Source organism: Oncorhynchus kisutch, linkage group LG1 (genome assembly GCF_002021735.2).
Source record: "Oncorhynchus kisutch isolate 150728-3 linkage group LG1, Okis_V2, whole genome shotgun sequence".
Taxonomy (NCBI): Eukaryota; Metazoa; Chordata; class Actinopteri; order Salmoniformes; family Salmonidae; genus Oncorhynchus; species Oncorhynchus kisutch.
In genome coordinates this window covers 39490878-39515365 of record NC_034174.2, presented here as the reverse complement: position 1 = coordinate 39515365, position 24488 = coordinate 39490878, and the positions used below count along the sequence as shown (strand labels likewise).

Here is a 24488-nt window from a genome sequence, read left to right as displayed (position 1 = left end):
TCTACTAGGACTTCACCGCCACTTGTCCTGTTCTTTCATAGTGCAGAAGACGAGGAGGGTAAGCCACTGTTGAAATGCATCCGTGATACGACTCATCTTTGCCTGTCTGCAGCATGCACACACAGACACACAGTCCCTCTTCCCACTGACTCACCAGCTCCAGGTTCTGCTTGTTTCCGTGGGCTGCTGCGTAGTGGACTGCGCTGTAACCCTTGGTGTTCCTCAGAGCCGGGTCAGCCCCGTTATCCAGCAGATACTCCAAACAACTACACATACAGGGGAGACCGTCATGTTAGGTCAACCAACAAGCTTCTGGATACACAACTATGTCAACACAGAGAGGAAAAAAATTGTGATCAAACAAGCCGTCAAATACAATGAACAAACATAAACACAACATGTGAAGTGTTGGTCCCATGTTTCATGAGCTGAAATAAAAGATCCCAGAAATGTTCCATACACACAAACAGCTTATTTCTCTCAAATCTTGTACACAAATTCAGTTACATCCTTGTTAGTGAGCGTTTCTCCTTTGCCAAGATAATCCATCCACCTGACAGGTGTGGCATATCAAGAAGCTGATTACACAGCACGATCATTACACAGGTTCATCTTGTACTGGGCCACTAAAATGGGCAGTTCAGTCACAACACGTCACAGGTGTCTCAAGTTGAGGGAGCGTGCAACTGGCATGCTGAGTGCAGAAATGTCCACCAGAGCTGTTGCCAGATAATTTAATGTTAATTTCTCTACCATAAGCCACCTTCAACTTCGTTTTATAGAAGTTGGCAGTATGTCCAACCATCCTCACACCCACAGACCACGTGTATGGCGTCATGTGGGCGAGCCATTTGCTGATGTCAACGGTATGGCTATGGTATGGGCAGGCATAAATTAGACAACGAACACAATTGCATTTTATTTATGGCTATTTGAATGCAGAGATACCGTGACTAGATCCTGAGGCTTTTGTCGTGCCATTCTTCTGCCACTATCATCTCATGTTTCAACATGATAATTTAAGGCCCCATGTCACAAGGATCTGTACACAATTGCTGGAAGCTGAAAATGTCACAGTTCTTCCATGGCCTGCACACTCACCAGACATGTCACCTATTGAGCATGTTTAGGATGCTCTGGATCAACATGTACAATGGCATGTTCCAGTTCCCGCCAACATCCAGCAACTTCATGTAGCCATTGAAGAGGAGTGGGACAACATTCCACAATCAACAGCTTGATCAACTCAATGCTAAGGAGATGTGTTGTGCTGCATGAGGCAAATGGTGGTCCCATGCCCCTACCTTATTTTTAAAGGTATCTGTAACCAACAGATGCATATCTGTATTCCCAGTCATGTGAAATCCATAGATTAGGGCCTAATGAATTGATTTCAATTGACTGATTTCCTTATATGAAATGTAACGCAGTAGAATCTTTAAAATTGTTGCATGTTGCGTTTATATTTTTGTTCAGTATACATGGGCGGGTTAACTTGAACTGGTAACCATTGCAGGAAAGTGTACATTTCTAAACAGTTCCCATCTTCTGAGAAACCAACATTTTTGAGCTTGGTCAGTTGGTAGGTTTATATGTTTTAAGCTGGATAAAACTGAGATGACATCATGGTGAGGGACTTACAAAAAATCCTCCTTCGCCCTCTCCTCACTCTGGTGTCCGACTGAGTAATGTCTGTCCACTCTGGGGGGGGGGGGAGAAAATGTCAGTTAAAATTTTGGAGTCTGGTATATTTTTTTGCCCCTCTGTGTGTGTGTTGTGTGTTGTGTGTGTCTCACCGGCAGAAGGTCTGCGATGCGGCAGCGTAGTGCAGGGGGCTGCAGCCTTTCTGGTCCAGCTCATTCACCTCGGCACCAGCACTCACCAGGGCAACCGTGCACTGGTAGCTCCCATTCGCAGCAGCGTAGTGCAAAGGAGCTCTGCCAAGAGAGGGAGGGAAGAGGAGATAGGTGATGAGTCACACTCACGGGAGAAGGGACGAGAATAAAATAGCATTTGTGTCAGAGTGAATCCTATGGGGAAAAACAAGTTGCATTCCAGAATGAGACCACTCACTTTCCCAGTTTATCCTTTTTACTCAAGTCGGCACCACTGCTCAACAGCAAGTTAAGACACTCAACGTTTCTGCAGTCAAAGAGAGAACAGAAATACAAATGAGATGATTACACAACCATTAACAAAGCTCTCTCTTCATTAACAAAATGTGTGTGCGCGGGTACGCGTGCTCACCCTCCAGAGGCAGCGGCGTGCAGGCAGGTCCTCCCCAGGCTGTCTGGGGTGTTGATGTCAAACCCGGCTGACAGAACATACTCGTTGCTTAGAGATGATACAATGCTGTACAGCTGACCTGCAGGAAGCGCGACAGCACAAAACAGGAAGTGTGTTCATACAGGGTGACCACATCAGGAGGTCTGGAAAGAACAATGGCCTTTGTGTGTAGTGAGAAGGACATCTATTCAAATCTCTGTTTCTGAACATAACACTAAATGAGGAAAAGTTAGTAGTTAAAGAATGTATTGTATGTACGTGCCCTCTCACATTCTATCTGATAAAGAACTACTTAGGTCAATTTGAATGTACACATCCATGAAACATGATCCGTTTCCATTATACAAACAATCAGTCTAAAGACTTACCTGAGGAGAGTAACTTGCGACAACAGTCTGAAAACCCATAGAGCACAGCCAAATGCAACGAAAACATCCCATGAATCCCTTGTCTACAGAGAGAGAAACAATGACAGATGGATAAGGGAAGATATGACGGGCAAGGAGATCAGACACTATCGCCTCAAATATGTAACATACAATGTTAACTAGAAGAGAAATGCAAGCTTTGCTGCTAGTTCTGTTGAGGACCATTATGTTGCATAAGCAGTGGAAGAGCTGATCTTCTGACAACATTCTCTCAGGAGAGATGTCTTGTTCTGCCATAAATACAGTTGTTCTACACCTGAATTGTGTGTCTTTTCTGTAACCTGACTAAATAAATATAGGATAGCATGCCCCCCCCACAATTTGATTTTTTTTTTCAGATCGAGTTCTATTTTGGTGGCCTCTGGTACATTCTAATACCTTAATTCCATTACATTATTGAATACTTTAACAACTTTACTAGGCTTGGGCAGAATCCCGTATAGGTTTGTGCAGAATACAGTGAGGGAAAAAAGTATTTGATCCCCTGCCGATTTTGTACGTTTGCCCACTGACAAAGAAATTACCAGTCTATAATTGGTAGGTTTATTTGAACTGTCAAAAATGTTATAAATTGATTTGCATTTTAATGAGGGAAATAATTATTATTTCTTGCTCCCAGGTGTCTTTTATACAGGTAATGACCTGAGATTAGGAGCACACTCTTAAAGGGAGTGCTCCTAATCTCAGCTTGTTACCTGTATAAAAGACACCTGTCCACAGAAGCAATCAATCAGACTCCAAACTCTCCACCATGGCCAAGACCAAAGAGCTCTTCAAGGATGTCAGGGACAAGATTGTAGACCTACACAAGGCTGGAATGGGCTACAAGAACATCGCCAAGCAGCTTGGTGAGAAGGTGACAACAGTTGGTGATATTATTCGCAAATGAAATTCGCAAATGAAATAGCAGCCTCTATGGTAATCTGCTATTGTGCTAATTTTGTTAGCATTCTCTAATACACACACAATGGGCTTTAAACATTTCAGCACCCCCTTGTGTACTAAACCGGTAACACCGTAAGTCCCGGGATGAGAGAAGGACTGTATGACGATATGAAAAACTCTAGACTTTACCTCCCAGATTGGTAAAATTAGTCGTGCTACTGAGTAGAAAGACATTACTTCACAAATAAAATTACTGAAAATGTTTGAATTCCGTATGCTGTTTTTGTTATCGTCCAGGCTTACATGATCAGGACTATTTTCTAAGTAAGAGAACCATTTTTAACATTAAAACCAATCATCACTTCATATTTACAGTACTGCAAAATATGAATTGCCACAATGATGTTTCTTCTTCAAATTAAGTATTTTATTGTCTCTGCTGCTGTGGACACTTATGCCTCTATTTTCGGCTGGCGTTAAGGCGGTACTAGTGACAAACGCACTTTCAAGGGCAATTTTGACCCATTAAAGCCAGCTTATTTAAGACCAACCAAAAGCTGGTTTAAGCTGTAACGCGGGTGGTTATGGCATGCATTTTGACAGAGGAAATGCAGCCCATCCAGACATGATGCACACCGCCCATACGCACATGGAACAAGAGTAATGTGATTTTTATTTGATTAAAACCCAAGCATAGCCTCCCCTCTCAATGAAGGTTTTTTTTTTTTTGTCCTGCCCAATGTAAATCGCCAAGTAGTCAAGACTGTCGATAAAGGGTTTGGCTCGTGAGACCGCTTGGAAATAAATCTTAAGTCAAAGTTTTATTAAAAAATAAAGTTTGAGAAGAGCAAAACAGTGAGCTGACATTAACTGTTATTTATGTATTGTAGGTAGGCCTAAATTATTTTAGCCACGCAGCTTCTGTTTTGGACGTGCGTAAAGCCCCCTCCATGATGTAGGCTACATGTGCCCATCATGAAAGGAGAGATTAGGACCTCGGTGAATACCATGTGTAAGATGGTTCCAGTGTTTATAAAATATTATTTGGGGGCAGTATAACGGTGAGTGGACATTCCCCTTTTCTTTTTATATTAGATGTGAATAGTTTAGATATGTGTAAAACCTACCATAGTCTAAGCTGCCTTGTCTCTATTATATACCCACAGGGAGCAATTATGGTTCCTGGAATTGTATTTAGACTTAACCTATTTTAAATCAAGTTGTTTTGTTTTCATTAAAATTTGATTATCAATAGCCTAGTGAATTTAATCTTTCTTATTGACTACGGCATGTCCACAGACTGCAATTTACAGTAGGCCTAGCCCCTATATCAGTGTGAGTTCTACAGCCTGTTGAACAATATTGAAGCAATGCAATTAGAACCATGTGGACTGCAAACATATTTGCAAATATGGAGCAGGCTATTTAATGAACTAGGCTATAATTGACTAACATTGATATTGGAGTAGACGACAACGCAATACATTAAAGACCGTAAATACACAACTTGAAGCAACCACATAGTGTATTCATACCCCTTGACATTTGGTTTTGGGGATTTTTACTGAGGATGGATACTAACAACAATACTAACCTAATTGACAGAATGAAAAGGAAGCCTGTAAAGAATAAACATATTCCATGACATGCATCCTGTTTGCGACAAGGCACTAAAGTAATACTGCAAAAAGTGACAAATCAATTAACTTTTTGTCCTGAATACAAAGTATTCTGTTTGCAGCAAATCCAATACAAACACATTACTGAGTACAACGCTCTATATTTTCAAGCATAGTGGTGGCTAAATCATGTTATGAGTATGCTTGTAATGGTTAAGGACTGGGGAGTTTTTCAGGATAAAAAAAAATACATGTAATGGAGCTAAGCACAGGCAAAATCCTAGAGGAAAACCTGGTTCAGTCTGCTTTCCACCAGACACTGGGAGTTTAATTAACTTTTCAGCAGGACAATAACCTAAAGCAAGGTTTCCCAAAGTCAGTACTTTAAAATATATACATATATTTGACAAATGTTAGAATGAAAGATCTGTTCAAAAAGAGCCGTTCATTGGCGAACAACCACCACTAGGCTACACTGACCAGTCACATTAGCGGTCACTGGCAAGACTCAACATGGGCTTAGAATCCCAGGAAAATATAAACAAGAGCTTTAGTTTCCTTGTTCCGTTGCGATACCATGGAAATACACCGACATTGTATGATTTATGAATAGCAAAGGGATATAGGAGATTGACTTGATTCAGTCAGTTCGACACCTTTTAGAAACTATTTAACACAAGCCGTTCGGTCGTCATAGAAACAGTAAATAGCCTATGCGCCCAATTCTGTGGCTGGCTATAGGCCTATGAAACACGCAAAAGAAAATAAATGTGCCACAAAACAATAATTAAGTGGATTTCAACTCATCGTTACCACTTACATTACATGGGATGTATAAATTCAGTCACAGGAGATGAAGCATCATGCTCTCCCTCCTCCTTGAAAAGAAATTTGACTGAAGCCAACCACAGCGCACAAAAAATTATTTTGAAATTATTTGCTGTAATCCTAAACAAAAGCACCAGTGCATGAAGAATTGTAAAGGACGAATTGCAATAATAAATGTGGAAATACACTGCATTCGGAAGGTATTCAGACCCCTCGACTTTTACCACATTGTGTTATGTTACAGCCTTATTCTAAAATGGATTCAATCGTTTTTTGTTTTTTTTTCATTAAACTATACACAATACTCCATACTGACAACGCAAAAAACGTTTTTTAGAAATTGAGACCCTAGTACTTTGTTGAAGCACCTTTGGCAGCGATGACAGCCTCGGGTCTTATTGGGTATGACGCTACAAGCTTGGCACACCTGTATTTGGGGAGTTTCTCCTATTCTTCTCTGCAGATCCTCTCCAGCTCTGTCAGGTTGGATGGTGAGCGTCGCTGTACACGTCTATCCAGAGATGTTCGATCGGGTTCAAGTCTGGGCTCTGGCTGGGTCACTCAAGGACACTGAGACTTGCCCCAAAGCCACTCCTGCGTTGTCTTGGATGTTTGCATATGGTTGTTGTCCTGTTGGATGGTGAACCTTCGCCCCAGTCTCAAGTCTGAGCTCTCTGAAGCAGGTTTTCATCAAGGATCTCTCTGTACTTTGCTCCATTCATCTTTCCCTCAATCCTGACTAGTCTCCTAGTCCCTGCAACTGAAAAACAACCCCACAGCATGATGCTGCCACCATCATGCATCACCGTAGGGATGGTGCCAGGTTTCCTGCAGATGTGACACTTGGCATTCTGGCCAAATGGTTCAATCTTGGTTTCATCAGACCAGAGAATCTTGTTTCTCATGGTCTGAGAGTCCTTTAGGTGCCTTTTAGCAAACTCCAAGCGGGCTGTCACATGCCTTTTACTGAGTGGCTTCCTTCTGGCCACTACCATAAAGGCCTGATTGGCGGAGTGCTGCAGAGATAGTTGTCCTTCTGGAAGGTTATCCCATCTCCACAGAGGAACTCTGGAGCTCGGTCAGAGTGACCATCGGGTTCTTGGTCACCTCCCTGACCAAGGCCCTTGTCCCATGATTGCTCAGTTTGTCCGAGCGGCCAGCTCTAGGAAGAGTCTTGGTGGTTTCAAACTTCATCCATTTAAGAATGATGGTTCTTGGGAGCCTTCAACGCTGCAATTTCGTTTGTACTCTTTCCCAGATCTGTGCATCGACACAATCTTGTCTTGGAGCTCTACATACAATTCCTTTGACCTTAGGCTTGGTTTTTGCTCTGACATGCACTGTCAACTGTGGGACCTTATATAGATTGTTAATACATTTGCAAAAATGAAGAAAAAAAAACAGTTTTCACTTTCTCATTATGGGTTATAGATTGATGAGGGAAATGTTTGAATAAGGCTATAATGTAACAAAATGTGGAAAAAGTGAAGGGGTCTGAATACGTTCCGAATTCATGACAAGATATAAAAAGTTGACAAGATATACATTTGTTGATTGTAGTGGACACTATTGTGCCACTACAATCGCGTGCCATTATGCATGAACCAATCTCATCTTCTCTTTATGCTTTGGGTCCACAGTCGGCACACAGCTTTGGGGCTTTGTGTGAGCAAGACTCACAAACAAAATCGATTGCACTGCACATCGTTTTCACGGGCCTTGTTCCGTGTACACCTGGCGAAGGTGTCGCATAATCTCCGAGGCGGTTGCATGGCATGGTCTCTCGTGAAAAAGTCTATCCCATACCGATCAGATCAAAATGACTACACATCAATTTCAAACTCAAAACTGATCCTCTGTGGAAAGTAGCCGCGCTTATGGAAAACAGTCTCACCTGGCTGTGTCAGCACCGTTAGTCATCAGGGTGCTGATCAGCAGCTCGTGGCCGTGCTTAGCAGCAACGTGAAGAGGAGTATTGCCATATTTATCTACACAGTCTATATCCCCACCTGCACATAGGAGAGAGAGAGTTAGGGTTACGGGCAGAGGAGATTTGCACCATATTGTTTTTCACAGTTATGAGATGCCATCCGGCTGTTGGAGTTGTGGTGGTTGCTATGGGCTGGAGGATGAGTGTTGTGTATGTTTGGCTGGTGCGCTTCAACTGAAGTTTGTCCCTGAAATACTGCAGGCACTTTTCACAAACACACTATCCTTGTATTTGAAGTGTAGTGTGTGATAATATTGTGTTTTATGATGTGTGTTGTGTGGTTACCGTTTTGGATAAGGATCTGGGAGCGGGTGAAGCGCCCGTGAATAGCGGCCATGTGCAAAGGGCTCTTCCCTTCTTTACTCTGTGAGAGAAAGAGAGAAACAAAAACATTTCTTGTTATGAAAATAATCGATGTACCTCAAACATACACAAAACAACTTGGGATGTTATTCAAAATATCCTTGTTTATAAATGCCACTTCTGTCATCTGTTGACTAAGACTCCCAAATGGCAACCTATTCCTTATATAGTGCACTACATTTGGCCAGGGCCCATAGTGCACTATATAAGGAATAGGGTGCCATTTGGGGTGCAACCAATCCCTTATTCCCTCATTTCCCGGGAGTCCTCCGACTGACCTGCATGTTGACGTCAGCGCCGTTGTTGACTAGCAGCTCGAGGCAGAGTGCCCCGTTGGTTGAGACAGCGGCCAGGTGTAGCGGCGTGCCACCGTGGTGGTTAGGTTGGTTGACGTTGGCGCCGCGGTTCACCAGCTCGTTGGCCACCGCCTCCTGGCCCGTGTAGCACGCCATGTGGAGCGCTGTGTTCCCAAAGGCGTTAGGCTCATCAATCTGACGTGGAGACAAAGAAAAGGCAGAAATGAGATGGTTATAGGGCCTGACGACTTCCCTGATAGGCCCTAACCTAAATTATACTAGGAATGCACTTTTGTAAAAAAAAAATATATAATAATAAATAAAAATGTAAAAAAACACAAGCAAAGAATTCAACAATAGGAAGCCACACGACAGATTGAGTGACCTTATGATGGTGACCGTATGAAGCCCCACCCCCTGGCACCTCACCTCTGACCCCAGCCGCAGCAGGTACTTGACCACCTCAATCTGGCCGCTGGCAGCTGCAGCGTGGAGCGGGGTATAACCGCGCTTGTCCCTGCACATGGCGTCCGCGCTCCGCGACACAAGAAGCTTCACGATCTGCAGATGCCCTGAGGGAAGAGGAGACAACCGTACATTCATGGAATATACAGACACTACAGACAGGTTAACGAAAGCCTTGGCAATTTTCTGTTTGTGTGTGAGGATATGCAATTTGGCACAGGTTTGCTTCTCTGTAGACAAGGATCCTTTGTAGGGTTGTCACGCTACCAGTATCACAATACTTGGATGTATCGTGGCAAGGAAACAAAACATGGAGGATTTAATTTCTTGAGGAAAACCGACCAAAGTTAGAACCAAACAACATTAATTTGTCACCTAGTCAAATTTGTTTATTTTACAAGCTATAGCACCCACAATTTTACATAGTCGATTTTTAATAGGACAATAGAGTTTATTCCAATTTGTTTTCTTTTTTGCCATGGAGAATCTGGTATCGTGAAAACCCTAATCCCTTGACAGGAGGTTTGCAAGTTGATTTCCAGATCAGTGCCTTTGCTCAGGCCAAGCCTCTTGAACAAGGAGAGGAAAGTGTGTCAATTTAAGGAAGTGTCCATTCTAAGGTCCCACCCACCGAGGTATGCGGCCCAGTGGATTGGCTGCCTCTCCTTCTTATCGCTGGCACTCAGGTTGGCCCCTTTGTTGAGGAGCAAATTCACCATCTGGATACAGACAGGAGATAGTGAGTTAAAATGGGTACAGTAAGACACCTTTCTGAGGAGAGGAAGACCAGCTCAGCAAAGAGGCTGTGTCTGAAATGGCACCAGTTCCCTGTATAGCGGATACTATCCGGGTCCTGGTCAAAAATAGTGAACTTTATAGGGGATTGGGTGCCATTTCAGTATTACTCAAAACCCTCCACCCTATGACCGTAAAACCCCGCTGTGACCCGACCTCCACGTGGCCGCTGTGTGCAGCGTGGTGCAGAGCAGTCCTGCCGGAGCGGTCCGCCACGTTCAGGCTGCTCAGCTTGGGGATGAGAGCCTCAGCGCAGCGTGTGGCCCGGTTGGCTGCAGCCACATGCAACGGCGTCTGCCAGAATTTATCCCGGGCATTGACCTCCGCATCCTGTCTCAGCAGCAGCCCCACGGCCTTCTGGGAAGGACGGTGGGAGAATAAATAAAAAGTATAAGGAGTGCAACTTTATCACCCGACATTCATATAGCTACTCATTCAAGGAAGGAGAGAAGATGAATTTATCTGCCATATTGAATACCTAAGAAAATGAGCCCTGAGAAGTGCTATTAAGACTGATGAGGAATTCCAGGTAAATGACTGTAGCAGGTTTTACATATTGTATTTGACATGGCCTTCAGAAGGCACTGTCCTGCAAAGATAGTCTTACTTCGTTCTGTGAGGCAGCTGCCCGATGCAGGGGAGTCCGCCAGCCTTGGTCCTTAGCGTTAATACTAGCACCTGAGAGAGAGAGGAGCAAGCAGGCAAGAGAAAGAGAGTGAGAGGTAAAGGACGAACTCAGTCAACTATTCTGTAGCTCAGCTCAACCTTTAAAAAAAATTATAATATGCAGATAGTATCGAAAATGTGTTCCAATTCAGCCAATCACAATGGGCCTCAGATGGTCAGTAACATTTGCACACTTCTCTGATTTCATTATCAGTTTGACTTTAGGATAGGGCTTCTTATCATCATTGACAAGAAGAAAGGGTTTCAATGATGGTTGTATATTCTAACAGATATGATTAACTGTCCTTTATTAAACAATAGGATAGGGATAATTGAGTGAACAATGCGAATCCCTCTGAAAACGGTCTGTCTCGTGCTGGAGAACGTTACCTGAATTAATGAGAAGGTCCATAATGTGAACGTCACCCAAACACGCAGCAGCATGTAAGGGGGTACGGCGTTCTTGGTCCTGAGGAGAGACAGCAGACAGAGAAACAACAGTTAGCAAGAGCCCAGATTTAAGCCCACTGTTGGTTCTGATATCATCCTAAGGCAGTGTATTAAAAACAAACAGTGAGTTGAACGATAAACCCCAAAGCCAAAGAATATAAGACATGCTACATCTAACATGACAGGCTTGAACTTCACACCAACTATGGAAAATAGCTTTCAATCACAGGACATTAAAAATACATAAATAAAAATTGCCATCATCCTGCAAAAAAATTCAAGTTAAAAGAATACTCAATATGAATGCACAGTGGAACTTTTAACTCACAAAATAATCAGTCGGGGTTAGGTCTGCCGGATTTTTTTATTCTGCAAACTGAAAGAAGTTCCCTGGCGACTCAAACTGAATTCTTCCACTGCTCTCGATGTTTGCTACAGACTTCAGTCTGAGACTGCCATCGTTGAAGAAGTTTGTGTTGACGTCAAAATGAGTGCTGTTGTACATAAAGTTATCAGCGATTGGATCATCTAACTAAACTCTAACTTTCAAAACGCAGCATACCCACGCGCATTTTGGCTCTGGACTAACCAATCGTTTTTTTTGTGACCAATCAGAATGGTCCGAATGTGATTGCATTCTAGAAATCATTGGGAGGTACTCAGATCCAGACTCGTTGCAGAGAAGAAACTAAATGTTAGCGTTTGGCAGCGCAAGGAGTCTGAGTAGCCAGGCAACAAAAGTGGGGCTTGAAATCCACCTTGGTGAGTAAAATTGCTCAGGCATCTCTAGCCTGTTCGCTGACCCTGTCCTCCATACTGGAATGTGTGCAGTCAGTGTAAACCCACAAGTGAATGACTCAGGCCTCACTCATTGCAGCCCTAGTAAGGAAATCAGCACTCACCTCACTCACCTCACTGGAGGCCATGTGAGAATTTTAGGCCTCCGGGAAGAGAGGCTGTTTAAGGACAAGGATCCCTGTGGGTTTTGGTTGTACAAGTTAAATATGTAATCTGTCTTGCATTGCAAGAATTCATGTTTGGATGCATTATGCAACAAAACTGTTAACTATGTGAAAGTGAATTACAGGAAGCTCAACAGCATATTAATTCAAACCGTTTTTTTTTTGCTGTGCTTGAACAGAATCTTATTTGACTTTAAGTAGTGATTGAATACAGCCCCAGGTCTAGTGGCCACAACTGAGTATTTACAGTGGTATAATATTTGACCTCTGCCAAATAGACTCCATGACAAATGCAAAGTATATTAACATATAATACAAACTGACTTACTGATTTAAGTTTTTGTTGTGACATTTGACAAATTGCAGCTACTGAATTTACATGCTGGCACCAAGCCATATTTGAACCAGTGCTGATTGAAAGCATGCACTCAATTGAACACCCCTTCCTCTCCCTGTAGAAGTTTCTAGCCTCTCCCTGTTTTAGCTCCTGCGAGGCTGCTGGTTGTGTGTGCTTGTGTGTGTGTAAAGTGGACCTAGAGCATTGTGTCAGGGTTCTTTAATAGCCCACATAAATCGAAATCCACTTTTTCAAGCTGAAAGACGATGGTATTATACAGTGACACGTTGTTTTGGCTCTGTACTCCAGCACTTTGGATTTGAAATAATACAATGACTATGATGACTGAGAAAGTTACAGATGCACAAATATCATACCCTCACCCAACCGCTCACCCTTACAATGACAGGGGAGGTTACACCCCCAGGGGGGGTGTATGATACTTATGCCTCTAAACCATCATCATTATTCATGATTCATTCAGGAATATCCTTAAATCATGGAAGCATCAAGCCCCAAGTGTTTAGAAACATATTCAATTGATATTTACAATAACAGTGACTCCAAAATGACAATACATTATTCACCATTAATTTCTATTAGGCACAAAAACATTTTAAACAACCAAAACAAACACCTAATGCATGCAAGAAATTTGTAGATTCACAAGCTTAATGTAGTAATTGCGTGCTATGAATATAGCACCAAAACACTTTTACTTTCTACTAATTTAATGGACATAAGTGAATTTGTCGCAATACTTTTGGCCCCCTAAAATGGCGGGACTATGTACAGAAAGCGCTGTAATTTCTAAACTGTTCACCCGATATGTATGAAAATACCCTCAAATTAAATCTGTCAGTCTGCACTTTAACCTTGTATTGTTTCAAATCCAAAGTGCTGGAGTACAGAGCCAAAACAACCGAATGTGTCACTGCCCCAATACTTCGGGGCTCAATGTATTTTTGGCCTTGTTGTGACATATCAGAAATGCCCACTTTGTGCAAATCCATGTGAATGCAGTGTCTTTTCCTATGATATGACAAAAATCAATTTCAACCTACATTATTTTTGGGGCTGGGTTTTATTTTAATGTTACCAACGACCAGCATGGCATGTGTTTATTAAATCAGAAACAGCTGCAAAGTTCTTCCTCTTCATGACTGAGATGAGCCAAACAGCCTTGTGTCCACTTGACCGCCTCAGCCATGGAGCAAATTAAACATGTTTTTGCAACTCTGTTTTATTTTATTTTAAACTGAAAATGGCCAATTTTCACTTATTTTTCCATCTAGTCTGTATAATAAAACATTTAAAATACACATACATACAGTGCCTTGCGAAAGTATTCGGCCCCCTTGAACTTTGCGACCTTTTGCCACATTTCAGGCTTCAAACATAAAGATATAAAACAGTATGTTTTTGTGAAGAATCAACAACAAGTGGGACACAATCATGAAGTGGAACGACATTTATTGGATATTTCAAACTTTTTTAACAAATCAAAAACTGAAAAACAAAATTATTCAGCCCCCTTAAGTTAATACTTTGTAGCGCCACCTTTTGCTGCGAGTCCTTTTATTTTTTTCACCTTTATTTAACCAGGTAGGCTAGTTGAGAACAAGTTCTCATTTGCAACTGCGACCTGGCCAAGATAAAGCATAGCAGTGTGAGCATACAACAAAGAGTTACACATGGAGTAAACAATTAACAAGTCAATAACACAGTAGAAAACAAAGGGGGTGTCTATATACAATGTGTGCAAAAGGCATGAGGAGGTAGGCAAATAATTACAATTTTGCAGATTAACACTGGAGTGATAAATGATCAGATGGTCATGTACAGGTAGAGATATTGGTGTGCAGAAGAGCAGAAAAATAAATAAAAACAGTATGGGGATGAGGTAGGTGAAAAGGGTGGGCTATTTACCAATAGACTATGTACAGCTGCAGCAATCGGTTAGCTGCTCAGATAGCTGATGTTTGAAGTTGGTGAGGGAGATAAAAGTCTCCAACTTCAGCGATTTTTGCAATTCGTTCCAGTCACAGGCAGCAGAGTACTGGAACGAAAGGCGGCCAAATGAGGTGTTGGCTTTAGGGATGATCAGTGAGATACACCTGCTGGAGCGCGTGCTACGGATGGGTGTTGCCATCGTGACCAGTGAGCTGAGATAAGGAGGAGCTTTACCTAGCATAGACTTGTAGATGACCTGGAGCCAGTGGGTCTGGCGACGAATATGTAGCGAGGGCCAGCCGACTAGAGCATACAAGTCGCAGTGGTGGGTGGTATAAGGTGCTTTAGTGACAAAACGGATGGCACTGTGATAGACTGCATCCAGTTTGCTGAGTAGAGTGTTGGAAGCCATTTTGTAGATGACATCGCCGAAGTCGAGGATCGGTAGGATAGTCAGTTTTACTAGGGTAAGCTTGGCGGCGTGAGTGAAGGAGGCTTTGTTGCGGAATAGAAAGCCGACTCTTGATTTGATTTTCGATTGGAGATGTTTGATATGAGTCTGGAAGGAGAGTTTGCAGTCTAGCCAGACACCTAGGTACTTATAGACGTCCACATATTCTAGGTCGGAACCATCCAGGGTGGTGATGCTAGTCGGGCATGCGGGTGCAGGCAGCGACCGGTTGAAAAGCATGCATTTGGTTTTACTAGCGTTTAAGAGCAGTTGGAGGCCACGGAAGGAGTGTTGTATGGCATTGAAGCTTGTTTGGAGGTTAGATAGCACAGTGTCCAAAGACGGGCCGAAAGTATATAGAATGGTGTCGTCTGCGTAGAGGTGGATCAGGGAATCGCCCGCAGCAAGAGCAACATCATTGATATACACAGAGAAAAGAGTCAGCCCGAGAATTGAACCCTGTGGCACCCCCATAGAGACTGCCAGAGGACCGGACAGCATGCCCTCCGATTTGACACACTGAACTCTGTCTGCAAAGTAATTGGTGAACCAGGCAAGGCAGTCATCCGAAAAACCGAGGCTACTGAGTCTGCCGATAAGAATATGGTGATTGACAGAGTCGAAAGCCTTGGCAAGGTCGATGAAGACGGCTGCACAGTACTGTCTTTTATCGATGGCGGTTATGATATCGTTTAGTACCTTGAGTGTGGCTGAGGTGCACCCGTGACCGGCTCGGAAACCAGATTGCACAGCGGAGAAGGTACGGTGGGATTCGAGATGGTCAGTGACCTGTTTGTTGACTTGGCTTTCGAAGACCTTAGATAGGCAGGGCAGGATGGATATAGGTCTGTAACAGTTTGGGTCCAGGGTGTCTCCCCCTTTGAAGATGGGGATGACTGCGGCAGCTTTCCAATCCTTGGGGATCTCAGACGATATGAAAGAGAGGTTGAACAGGCTGGTAATAGGGGTTGCGACAATGGTGGCAGATAGTTTCAGAAATAGAGGGTCCAGATTGTCAAGCCCAGCTGATTTGTACGGGTCCAGGTTTTGCAGCTCTTTCAGAACATCTGCTATCTGGATTTGAGTAAAGGAGAACCTGGAGAGGCTTGGGCGAGGAGCTGCGGGGGGGGGGGCGGAGCTGTTGGCCGAGGTTGAAGTAGCCAGGCGAAAGGCATGGCCAGCCGTTGAGAAATGCTTATTGAAGTTTTCGATAATCATGGATTTATCAGTGGTGACCGTGTTACCTAGCCTCAGTGCAGTGGGCAGCTGGGAGGAGGTGCTCTTGTTCTCCATGGACTTCACAGTGTCCCAGAACTTTTTGGAGTTGGAGCTACAGGATGCAAACTTCTGCCTGAAGAAGCTGGCCTTAGCTTTCCTGACTGACTGCGTGTATTGGTTCCGGACTTCCCTGAACAGTTGCATATCGCGGGGACTATTCGATGCTATTGCAGTCCGCCACAGGATGTTTTTGTGCTGGTCGAGGGCAGTCAGGTCTGGGGTGAACCAAGGGCTGTATCTGTTCTTAGTTCTGCATTTTTTGAACGGAGCATGTTTATCTAAAATGGTGAGGAAGTTACTTTTAAAGAATGACCAGGCATCCTCAACTGACGGGATGAGGTCAATGTCCTTCCAGGATACCCGGGCCAGGTCGATTAGAAAGGCCTGCTCACAGAAGTGTTTTAGGGAGCGTTTGACAGTGATGAGGGGTGGTCGTTTGACTGCGGCTCCGTAGCGGATACAGGCAATGAGGCAGTGATCGCTGAGATCCTGGTTGAAGACAGCGGAGGTGTATTTGGAGGGCCAGTTGGTCAGGATGACGTCTATGAGGGTGCCCTTGTTTACAGAGTTAGGGTTGTACCTGGTGGGTTCCTTGATGATTTGTGTGAGATTGAGGGCATCTAGCTTAGATTGTAGGACTGGCGGGGTGTTAAGCATATCCCAGTTTAGGTCACCTAACAGAACAAACTCTGAAGCTAGATGGGGGGCGATCAATTCACAAATGGTGTCCAGGGCACAGCTGGGAGCTGAGGGGGGTCGGTAGCAAGCGGCAACCGTGAGAGACTTATTTCTGGAGAGAGTAATTTTCAAAATTAGTAGTTCGAACTTTATTTTATTTTTATTTATTTTATTTTACCTTTATTTAACCAGGTAGGCAAGTTGAGAACAAGTTCTCATTTACAATTGCGACCTGGCCAAGATAAAGCAAAGCAGTTCGACAGATAAAACGACACAGAGTTACACATGGAGTAAAAACAAACATACAGTCAATAATGCAGTATAAACAAGTCTATATACAATGTGAGCAAATGAGGTGAGAAGGGAGGTAAAGGCAAAAAAGGCCAAGATGGCAAAGTAAATACAATATAGCAAGTAAAATACTGGAATGGTAGTTTTGCAATGGAAGAATGTGCAAAGTAGAAATAAAAAAATAATGGGGTGCAAAGGAGCAAAATAAATTAATTAATTAAAATTAAATACAGTTGGGAAAGAGGTAGTTGTTTGGGCTAAATTATAGGTGGGCTATGTACAGGTGCAGTAATCTGTGAGCTGCTCTGACAGTTGGTGCTTAAAGCTAGTGAGGGAGATAAGTGTTTCCAGTTTCAGAGATTTTTGTAGTTCGTTCCAGTCATTGGCAGCAGAGAACTGGAAGGAGAGGCGGCCAAAGAAAGAATTGGTTTTGGGGGTGACTAGAGAGATATACCTGCTGGAGCGTGTGCTACAGGTGGGAGATGCTATGGTGACCAGCGAGCTGAGATAAGGGGGGACTTTACCTAGCAGGGTCTTGTAGATGACATGGAGCCAGTGGGTTTGGCGACGAGTATGAAGCGAGGGCCAGCCAACGAGAGCGTACAGGTCGCAATGGTGGGTAGTATATGGGGCTTTGGTGATAAAACGGATTGCACTGTGATAGACTGCATCCAATTTGTTGAGTAGGGTATTGGAGGCTATTTTGTAAATGACATCTCCAAAGTCGAGGATTGGTAGGATGGTCAGTTTTACAAGGGTATGTTTGGCAGCATGAGTGAAGGATGGTTTGTTGCGAAATAGGAAGCCAATTCTAGATTTAACTTTAGATTGGAGATGTTTGATATGGGTCTGGAAGGAGAGTTTACAATCTAACCAGACACCTAAGTATTTGTAGTTGTCCACGTATTCTAAGTCAGAGCCGTCCAGAGTAGTGATGTTGGACAGGCGGGTAGGTGCAGGCAGCGATCGGTTGAAGAGCATGCATTTAGTTTTACTTGCATTCAAGAGCAATTGGAGGCCACGGAAGGAGAGTTGTATGGCATTGAAGCTTGCCTGGAGGGTTGTTAACACAGTGTCCAGAGAAGGGCCGGAAGTATACAGAATGGTATACAGAATGGTGTCGTCTGCGTAGAGGTGGATCAGGGACTCTGTTTGGGTATGGACCTGGAAAGTATGACATTACTTTGCAGGCTAACTCCTCCCCCTTTGGCAGTTCTATCTTGACGGAAGATGTTATAGTTGGGTATGGAAATCTCTGAATTTTTGGTGGCCTTCCTGAGCCAGGATTCAGACACAGCAAGGACATCAGGGTTAGCAGAGTGTGCTAAAGCAGTGAGTAAGACAAACTTAGGGAGGAGGCTTCTGATGTTGACATGCATGAAACCAAGGCTTTTTCGATCACAGAAGTCAACAAATGAGGGTGCCTGGGGACATGCAGGGCCTGGGTTTACCTCCACATCACCCGCGGAACAGAGAAGGAGTAGTATGAGGGTGTGGCTAAAGGCTATCAAAACTGGTCGCCTAGAGCGTTGGGGACAGAGAATAAGAGGAGCAGGTTTCTGGGCATGGTAGAATATATTCAGGGCATAATGCGCAGACAGGGGTATGGTGGGGTGCGGGTACAGCGGAGGTAAGCCCAGGCACTGGGTGATGATGAGAGAGGTTGTATCTCTGGACATGCTGGTAGTAATGGGTGAGGTCACCGCATGTGTGGGAGGTGGAACAAAGGAGTTATCAGGGGTATGAAGAGTGGAACTAGGGGCTCCATTGTGAACTAAAACAATGATAACTAACCTGAACAACAGTATACAAGGCATATTGACATTTGAGAGAGACATACAGCGAGGCATACAGTAATCACAGGTGTTGAATTGGGAAAGCTAGCTAAAACAGTAGGTGAGACAACAGCTAATCAGCTAGCACAACAACAGCAGGTAAAATGGCGTAGACTAGGCAACGGGGCCAACAGATAAAAACAAGCAGAATGGAGTACCGTGATTAATGGACAGTCCAGCGTGCATCAGCTATGTAGCCAAGAGATCAGTGTCCAGGGGGCAGCGGTGGATGAGGCAGGGAAGCTGGACTGGCGAGTGTTATCCAGGTTTTAAAAAAACTAACAATGACTAAATAGCTTGTAGCTAGTTAGCTGGTTAGCTTCGAGGTTTTTGAGTGTGTTCTAAAAATAAATAAAAAATAATAGCGATTCCTTACACAGCTGTAAGTCACTTGGGGTATGTCTATCAGTTTTGCACATCGAGAGACTGACATTTTTTCCCATTCCTCCTTGCAAAACAGCTCGAGCTCAGTGAGGTTGGATGGAGAGCATTTGTGAACAGCAGTTTTCAGTTCTTTCCACAGATTCGATTGGATTCAGGTCTGGACTTTGACTTGGCCATTCTAACACCTGGATATGTTTATTTTTGAACCATTCCATTGTAGATTTTGCTTTATGTTTTGGATCATTGTCTTGTTGGAAGACAAATCTCCGTCCCAGTCTCAGGTCTTTTGCAGACTCCATCAGGTTCTCTTCCAGAATGGTCCTGTATTTGGCTCCATCCATCTTCCCATCAATTTTAACCATCTTCCCTGTCCCAAACCATGATGCTGCCACCACCATGTTTGACAGTGGGGATGGTGTGTTCAGGGTGATGAGCTGTGTTGCTTTTACGCCAAACATAACGTTTTACATTGTTGCCAAAAAGTCCAATTTTGGTTTCATCTGACCAGAGCACCTTCTTCCACATGTTCGTTGTGTCTCCCAGGTGGCTTGTGGCAAACTTTAAACAACACTTTTTATGGATATCTTTAAGAAATGGCTTTCTTCTTGCCACTCTGCCATAAAGGCAAGATTTGTGCAATATACGACTGATTGTTGTCCTATGGACAGAGTCTCCCACCTCAGCTGTAGATCTCTGCAGTTCATCCAGAGTGATCATGGGCCTCTTGGCTGCATCTCTGATCAGTCTTCCCCTTGTATGAGCTGAAAGTTTAGAGGGACGGCCAGGTCTTGGTAGATTTGCAGTGGTCTGATACTCCTTCCATTTCCATATTATCGCTTGCACAGTGCTCCTTGGGATGTTTAAAGCTTGGGAAATCTTTTTGTATCCAAATCCGGCTTTAAACTTCTTCACAACAGTATCTCGGACCTGCCTGGTGTGTTCCTTGTTCTTCATGATGCTCTCTGCGCTTTTAACGGACCTCTGAGACTATCACAGTGCAGGTGCATTTATACGGAGACTTGATTACACACAGGTGGATTGTATTTATCATCATTAGTCATTTAGGTCAACATTGGATCATTCAGAGATCCTCACTGAACTTCTGGAGAGAGTTTGCTGCACTGAAAGTAAAGGGGCTGAATAATTTTGCACGCCCAATTTTTCAGTTTTTGATTTGTTAAAAAAGTTTGAAATATCCAATAAATGTCATTCCACTTCATGATTGTGTCCCACTTGTTGTTGATTCTTCACAAAAAAATACAGTTTTATATCTTTATGTTTGAAGCCTGAAATGTGGCAAAAGGTCGCAAAGTTCAAGGGGGCCGAATGCTTTCGCAAGGCACTGTATGTGTATTTTATAAAAATAAAATACACACACCTGACCATTTTAGAAATGTTATAAATGGTGTGATATGATAGGATTGGTCCATTACAATATAGAAAAACACGTCAACTATCTTTCAATAGTTGTCCATATTACCGGAGCTTCATATTTCTCTAACTATTTCTATGGCGGATTTGCTGATGCAATTTAAGGAAGATGCCAAAACTTGAGATAATAATAGATGGCGAAGTCAAAGATAGGCCAGTGGTTTCCATCTCTAGCGATGTTTTCCCTACAGCAATAATTATGACGAATCCAGCTCCAGAACCTGCTATAGCACAAGCTGGCTAATCTTTTGAATATGGTGTAGTCAACAACAAAAAACAGCAACGACAGATAACATTAGCTGGCTAGATAATATTATCATGCTAGCTAGCTACACCGACAGCTGTCATTGCCCTATTTGTTGATAGTTATTAACTCCACATGGAAATTCCCACACCCAATTTTTTAATATGCATAAGTAGCCTTCATTATTTGGAGGTGGAACCTAAATGTGTATGTCTTCTTTAGGACAGGAAATTACATTGAAATAGTGGCTGCAACTTCCTCTGGGGTGGGGGGTCCTTTAATCTTGACAGCCAACTGGTCAGATTACCAGAAAGGTAGAATGAGTGAGGAACCTGAACTGACCAGCTACTTACTTGGATGGAAGATGCCCAAAATCCCTTACTGCTAAGCTTTTCCTCCCATCAATCCCTTAACCATAAGCTAATCTGCTCCTTGTCCTCAAATACATGGGCCACGTGCATTTACGTTCAGTGCACATACACACACACACAAAATACAGCTTACTCACAAGATGGCTCTTTAAGAGAACATGCATAGCTACTGTTGGAAGCTGAAACCAAGAATGTGAAGTGCAAAATATTGTGGGTATAACATTACTGGTCCAAAGGATGATTGATTGACTGTGTGATATTAACTATAACTGATTCAAAGTTGACAGGAAGGTCAAAGCATGTAGAGGATTTGACAGGTAATCCCTTCCTGCTTAACTGGCTGGCCCGTTAAGCGAGATGTGGAGGAAATTGATTCACACGGGGTCATGTTCATGTGTAGCGAGCCATCTTACCAGTGCATTGACCTCTTCATTCTTGTGCAACAAAAACTTCACTTCTTCTGCATTTCGGCTAAATATAGCCTGGACCAGTGGAGTCTGGAAGAGAATATAAACACAATAAATACCATGTTTTTAAGAGTCAAAAAACAAGGGGGGGGGGGGGGGGGGGGGGGGTTGGGACAAAATGCTCCCTGAAGATTGATTGTAACACATTTTTATACAATTTATTTTGGCGTTTGAGTAATTAACTCTTAAAAACAGAAGTCAAATGATCTTATTTTAATTAAATATAGGAACAAAATGACATTGCACATCTCACTATTAACATCCGTACTATGATTTATAGTATTTTTTTAATTTAACTTTTATTTAGATGGGGTTGAGGTTTTAATGTATTTTTATTTTATTTTCACCCTTCCTGTCCAAATCATCCTAAAGTATCTCAAATGTGTAACTCAAAGTTACTTTTAAATTATTATAAACTGGGTGGTTTGAGCCCCGAATGTTGATTGGCTGAAACCCGTGGTATATCAGACAATGCACCAAGGGTCATATAACAAGGGGTACGACAAAAAAAATCTGTTCTTATTACGTTAGTAGCCAGTTTATAATAGCAATAAGGCACCCAATGGCTGTATCCAGGCACTATGCATTGAATCCTGCTGAGAACAGCCCTTAGATGTGGTATATTGGCCATATAACACACGTCCTCTGACCGTATTGCTTAATTTGGACATGATTTGGGAAATACTAATATAGGTATCATTGACTTGCATTCATTGCCCTGGGAGACCAAATGCAATGTGGTTTGAGAAAACAGATGTTTGCCAAGGCAGAGATGAGTGGTCGACACAGAGACGCGCGCGGGCAGCAGTGAACGCATACATTCTAGCCTAATGACGTTTATCCCCAAGCCACCCTAATGACATACAGATCCTCCTGTGAATATTTCTTGCAAAGTTGTTTGAAATGTTCTCCTGAATCACATAACACTGTCAGAGTCAGACTACATGTCAGCATGATATTGGTGTGATGCTTCCTTGATAACACAGAGTGGATGATTGTCATTAGCAAGCCATTTGAACTTGATTGGGAATTACTAGCAGACAGACACTAGTCAGATTTGCTCACTAGCTAGCTGCATGCACCCAACACAACGTACTTGGAAAACGCCTCATCACGCAGTGTGATTCAATCGTAACATTTGATGGAAGTGAAGTTAGCTTATTATAGATTAACATAGGGTCTCGTTAACTAGCTAAATACACAATGTGCAGCTAGCTAGCATGTATGTGCAACTAGCAAGAGACCTTACCAATAAATGTTAGTGACAGCCCAGTCCCTAGCTAGCTGATTGCAGCGAGCTACAGTAGCTAAGTCTGTACCCTCGCTGCCAGCTATCTACCGTTAGCTAGCTAAGCATTTAATACATCGGTTGGTTGTTGTCTGAACAAGGTGTGCATGCCGAAAATGATAAAATCCCAAATGCTTAGACAGTTAGCTGGCTACAAATCTGAATATGACTCATCGCCAATGCTAGCTAACTAGCTACCGCATGGAATGGAAGCCTAGCTAGCCGATTAAACTCAACTCCGCTATTTATAATGGAGTTGAGCGGCAACCAGTGTGGACGGACTGGAGCTCCGACCTCACATAAAATGACGTTTCTATTGAAACCTACTCATTTTAGCACCCAACGAATAGCCCGAAATTAAACACGACATTGTTCTGTGTAATTGGGGGCTATTCGTTGGGTGCTGAAATCAGTAGTTTAATTTTTTTTACTAAACTGTATGTGACGTTCGCGTTTCAGTCGTCGCTCAACTCCATCATAAATCATTTAGTTAAATATACTAGACTGGTTAGGCAAACTGGTCTAACGTTCGCGTGTAAAATCCTATTGCCAAATGTAACTAGTTGGCATTAGCAAGCGAACAGGTCATTGGGGACATCATTTTAGAAAACCGTCCCACATTAGAATACTTTATTGGAGCATGTAGAATGTGAGACTGCATCGTTTAAATAGCCATAAACTACTTTTCAGGCCAAGCACCGCAGCTAGCGTGAGCTAGCTATCAAACCCGCCCTCATGAGGAAATAGTGATAAAGGAAGCAACGGTTTCAAAAAGGAATGTTTTAGCTAGCTAACGTTAATTTGCATTACCCACCTGGTCTGTTATGTTTTGTACTCCCATCTCCCAGTCAGTCAGGCCGAAGCTTCTTCATTAGGATCGGGTGGAGATGTAACTGCGATATGTGTTATAGGGGCAATTATTCGGGGAAGGGTTTGTTCTGTGGCGTGTTTGCTCGCCGTTGTTATTGCTCTGATAGACACAAGTGTGCGTTTCTGAACGGCTGCAGTTGGTAAAGCTAGCTAGTGCAGCAGCGACATAGTGGTCACTTTGAATAGTGTAGCAACATCTATCCATAAATGTAATGATTCACCAGATTATTCCTTTAGTATAGTAATATCGTAACTATGTCACAAAAATATGTCTGCAATGAGTGTTATACCCTTCTATATCGGTCTTCTCCAAGAAAACTACCTGGACTAGTTGTGTGTTGGGTAGCTGTATCTAATTTTTGTTGTTGAGAACATTCATGTTTTTTTTTTTTACAATCTTTTGTAGTTGTCAACCTTGCTATCTTTCCATCTAATTTGCTACAGATTCATGAAAATATTATAAAATATGCATATGTAACAGTATAACTTTAGACCGTCCCCTCGCCCATACCCCGTTACACATACAATACGCACATTTTCCCACCAGAGATGTTTGCGTCAAATTGACTTGTCGTTA

The 24488-nt window shown here is 43.0% G+C and overlaps 1 protein-coding gene across 2 annotated transcripts in view; it reads right to left on the bottom strand.

Moving 5' to 3' along the window:
- LOC109894301 (serine/threonine-protein phosphatase 6 regulatory ankyrin repeat subunit C) overlaps window positions 1-24033 on the bottom strand; it is a 40747-nt gene extending 16714 nt beyond the window's left edge. For both annotated transcript variants that reach the window (XM_020487703.2, XM_031823886.1), the window contains exons 1-16: window positions 23856-24033; window positions 21700-21783; window positions 11012-11090; window positions 10563-10633; window positions 10112-10312; window positions 9792-9879; window positions 9125-9267; window positions 8678-8890; window positions 8322-8400; window positions 7941-8055; window positions 2655-2737; window positions 2248-2365; window positions 2074-2142; window positions 1797-1937; window positions 1642-1701; window positions 155-266 (exon numbers count right to left, since the gene is read on the bottom strand). In XM_020487703.2, coding sequence (XP_020343292.1) covers window positions 155-266; window positions 1642-1701; window positions 1797-1937; window positions 2074-2142; window positions 2248-2365; window positions 2655-2737; window positions 7941-8055; window positions 8322-8400; window positions 8678-8890; window positions 9125-9267; window positions 9792-9879; window positions 10112-10312; window positions 10563-10633; window positions 11012-11090; window positions 21700-21783; window positions 23856-23882 — 1683 coding nt within the window. In that variant the 5' untranslated portion in view covers window positions 23883-24033. The remainder of the gene's footprint in view (window positions 1-154; window positions 267-1641; window positions 1702-1796; window positions 1938-2073; window positions 2143-2247; window positions 2366-2654; window positions 2738-7940; window positions 8056-8321; window positions 8401-8677; window positions 8891-9124; window positions 9268-9791; window positions 9880-10111; window positions 10313-10562; window positions 10634-11011; window positions 11091-21699; window positions 21784-23855) is intronic.
- Between the last annotated feature and the right edge of the window lie 455 nt (window positions 24034-24488).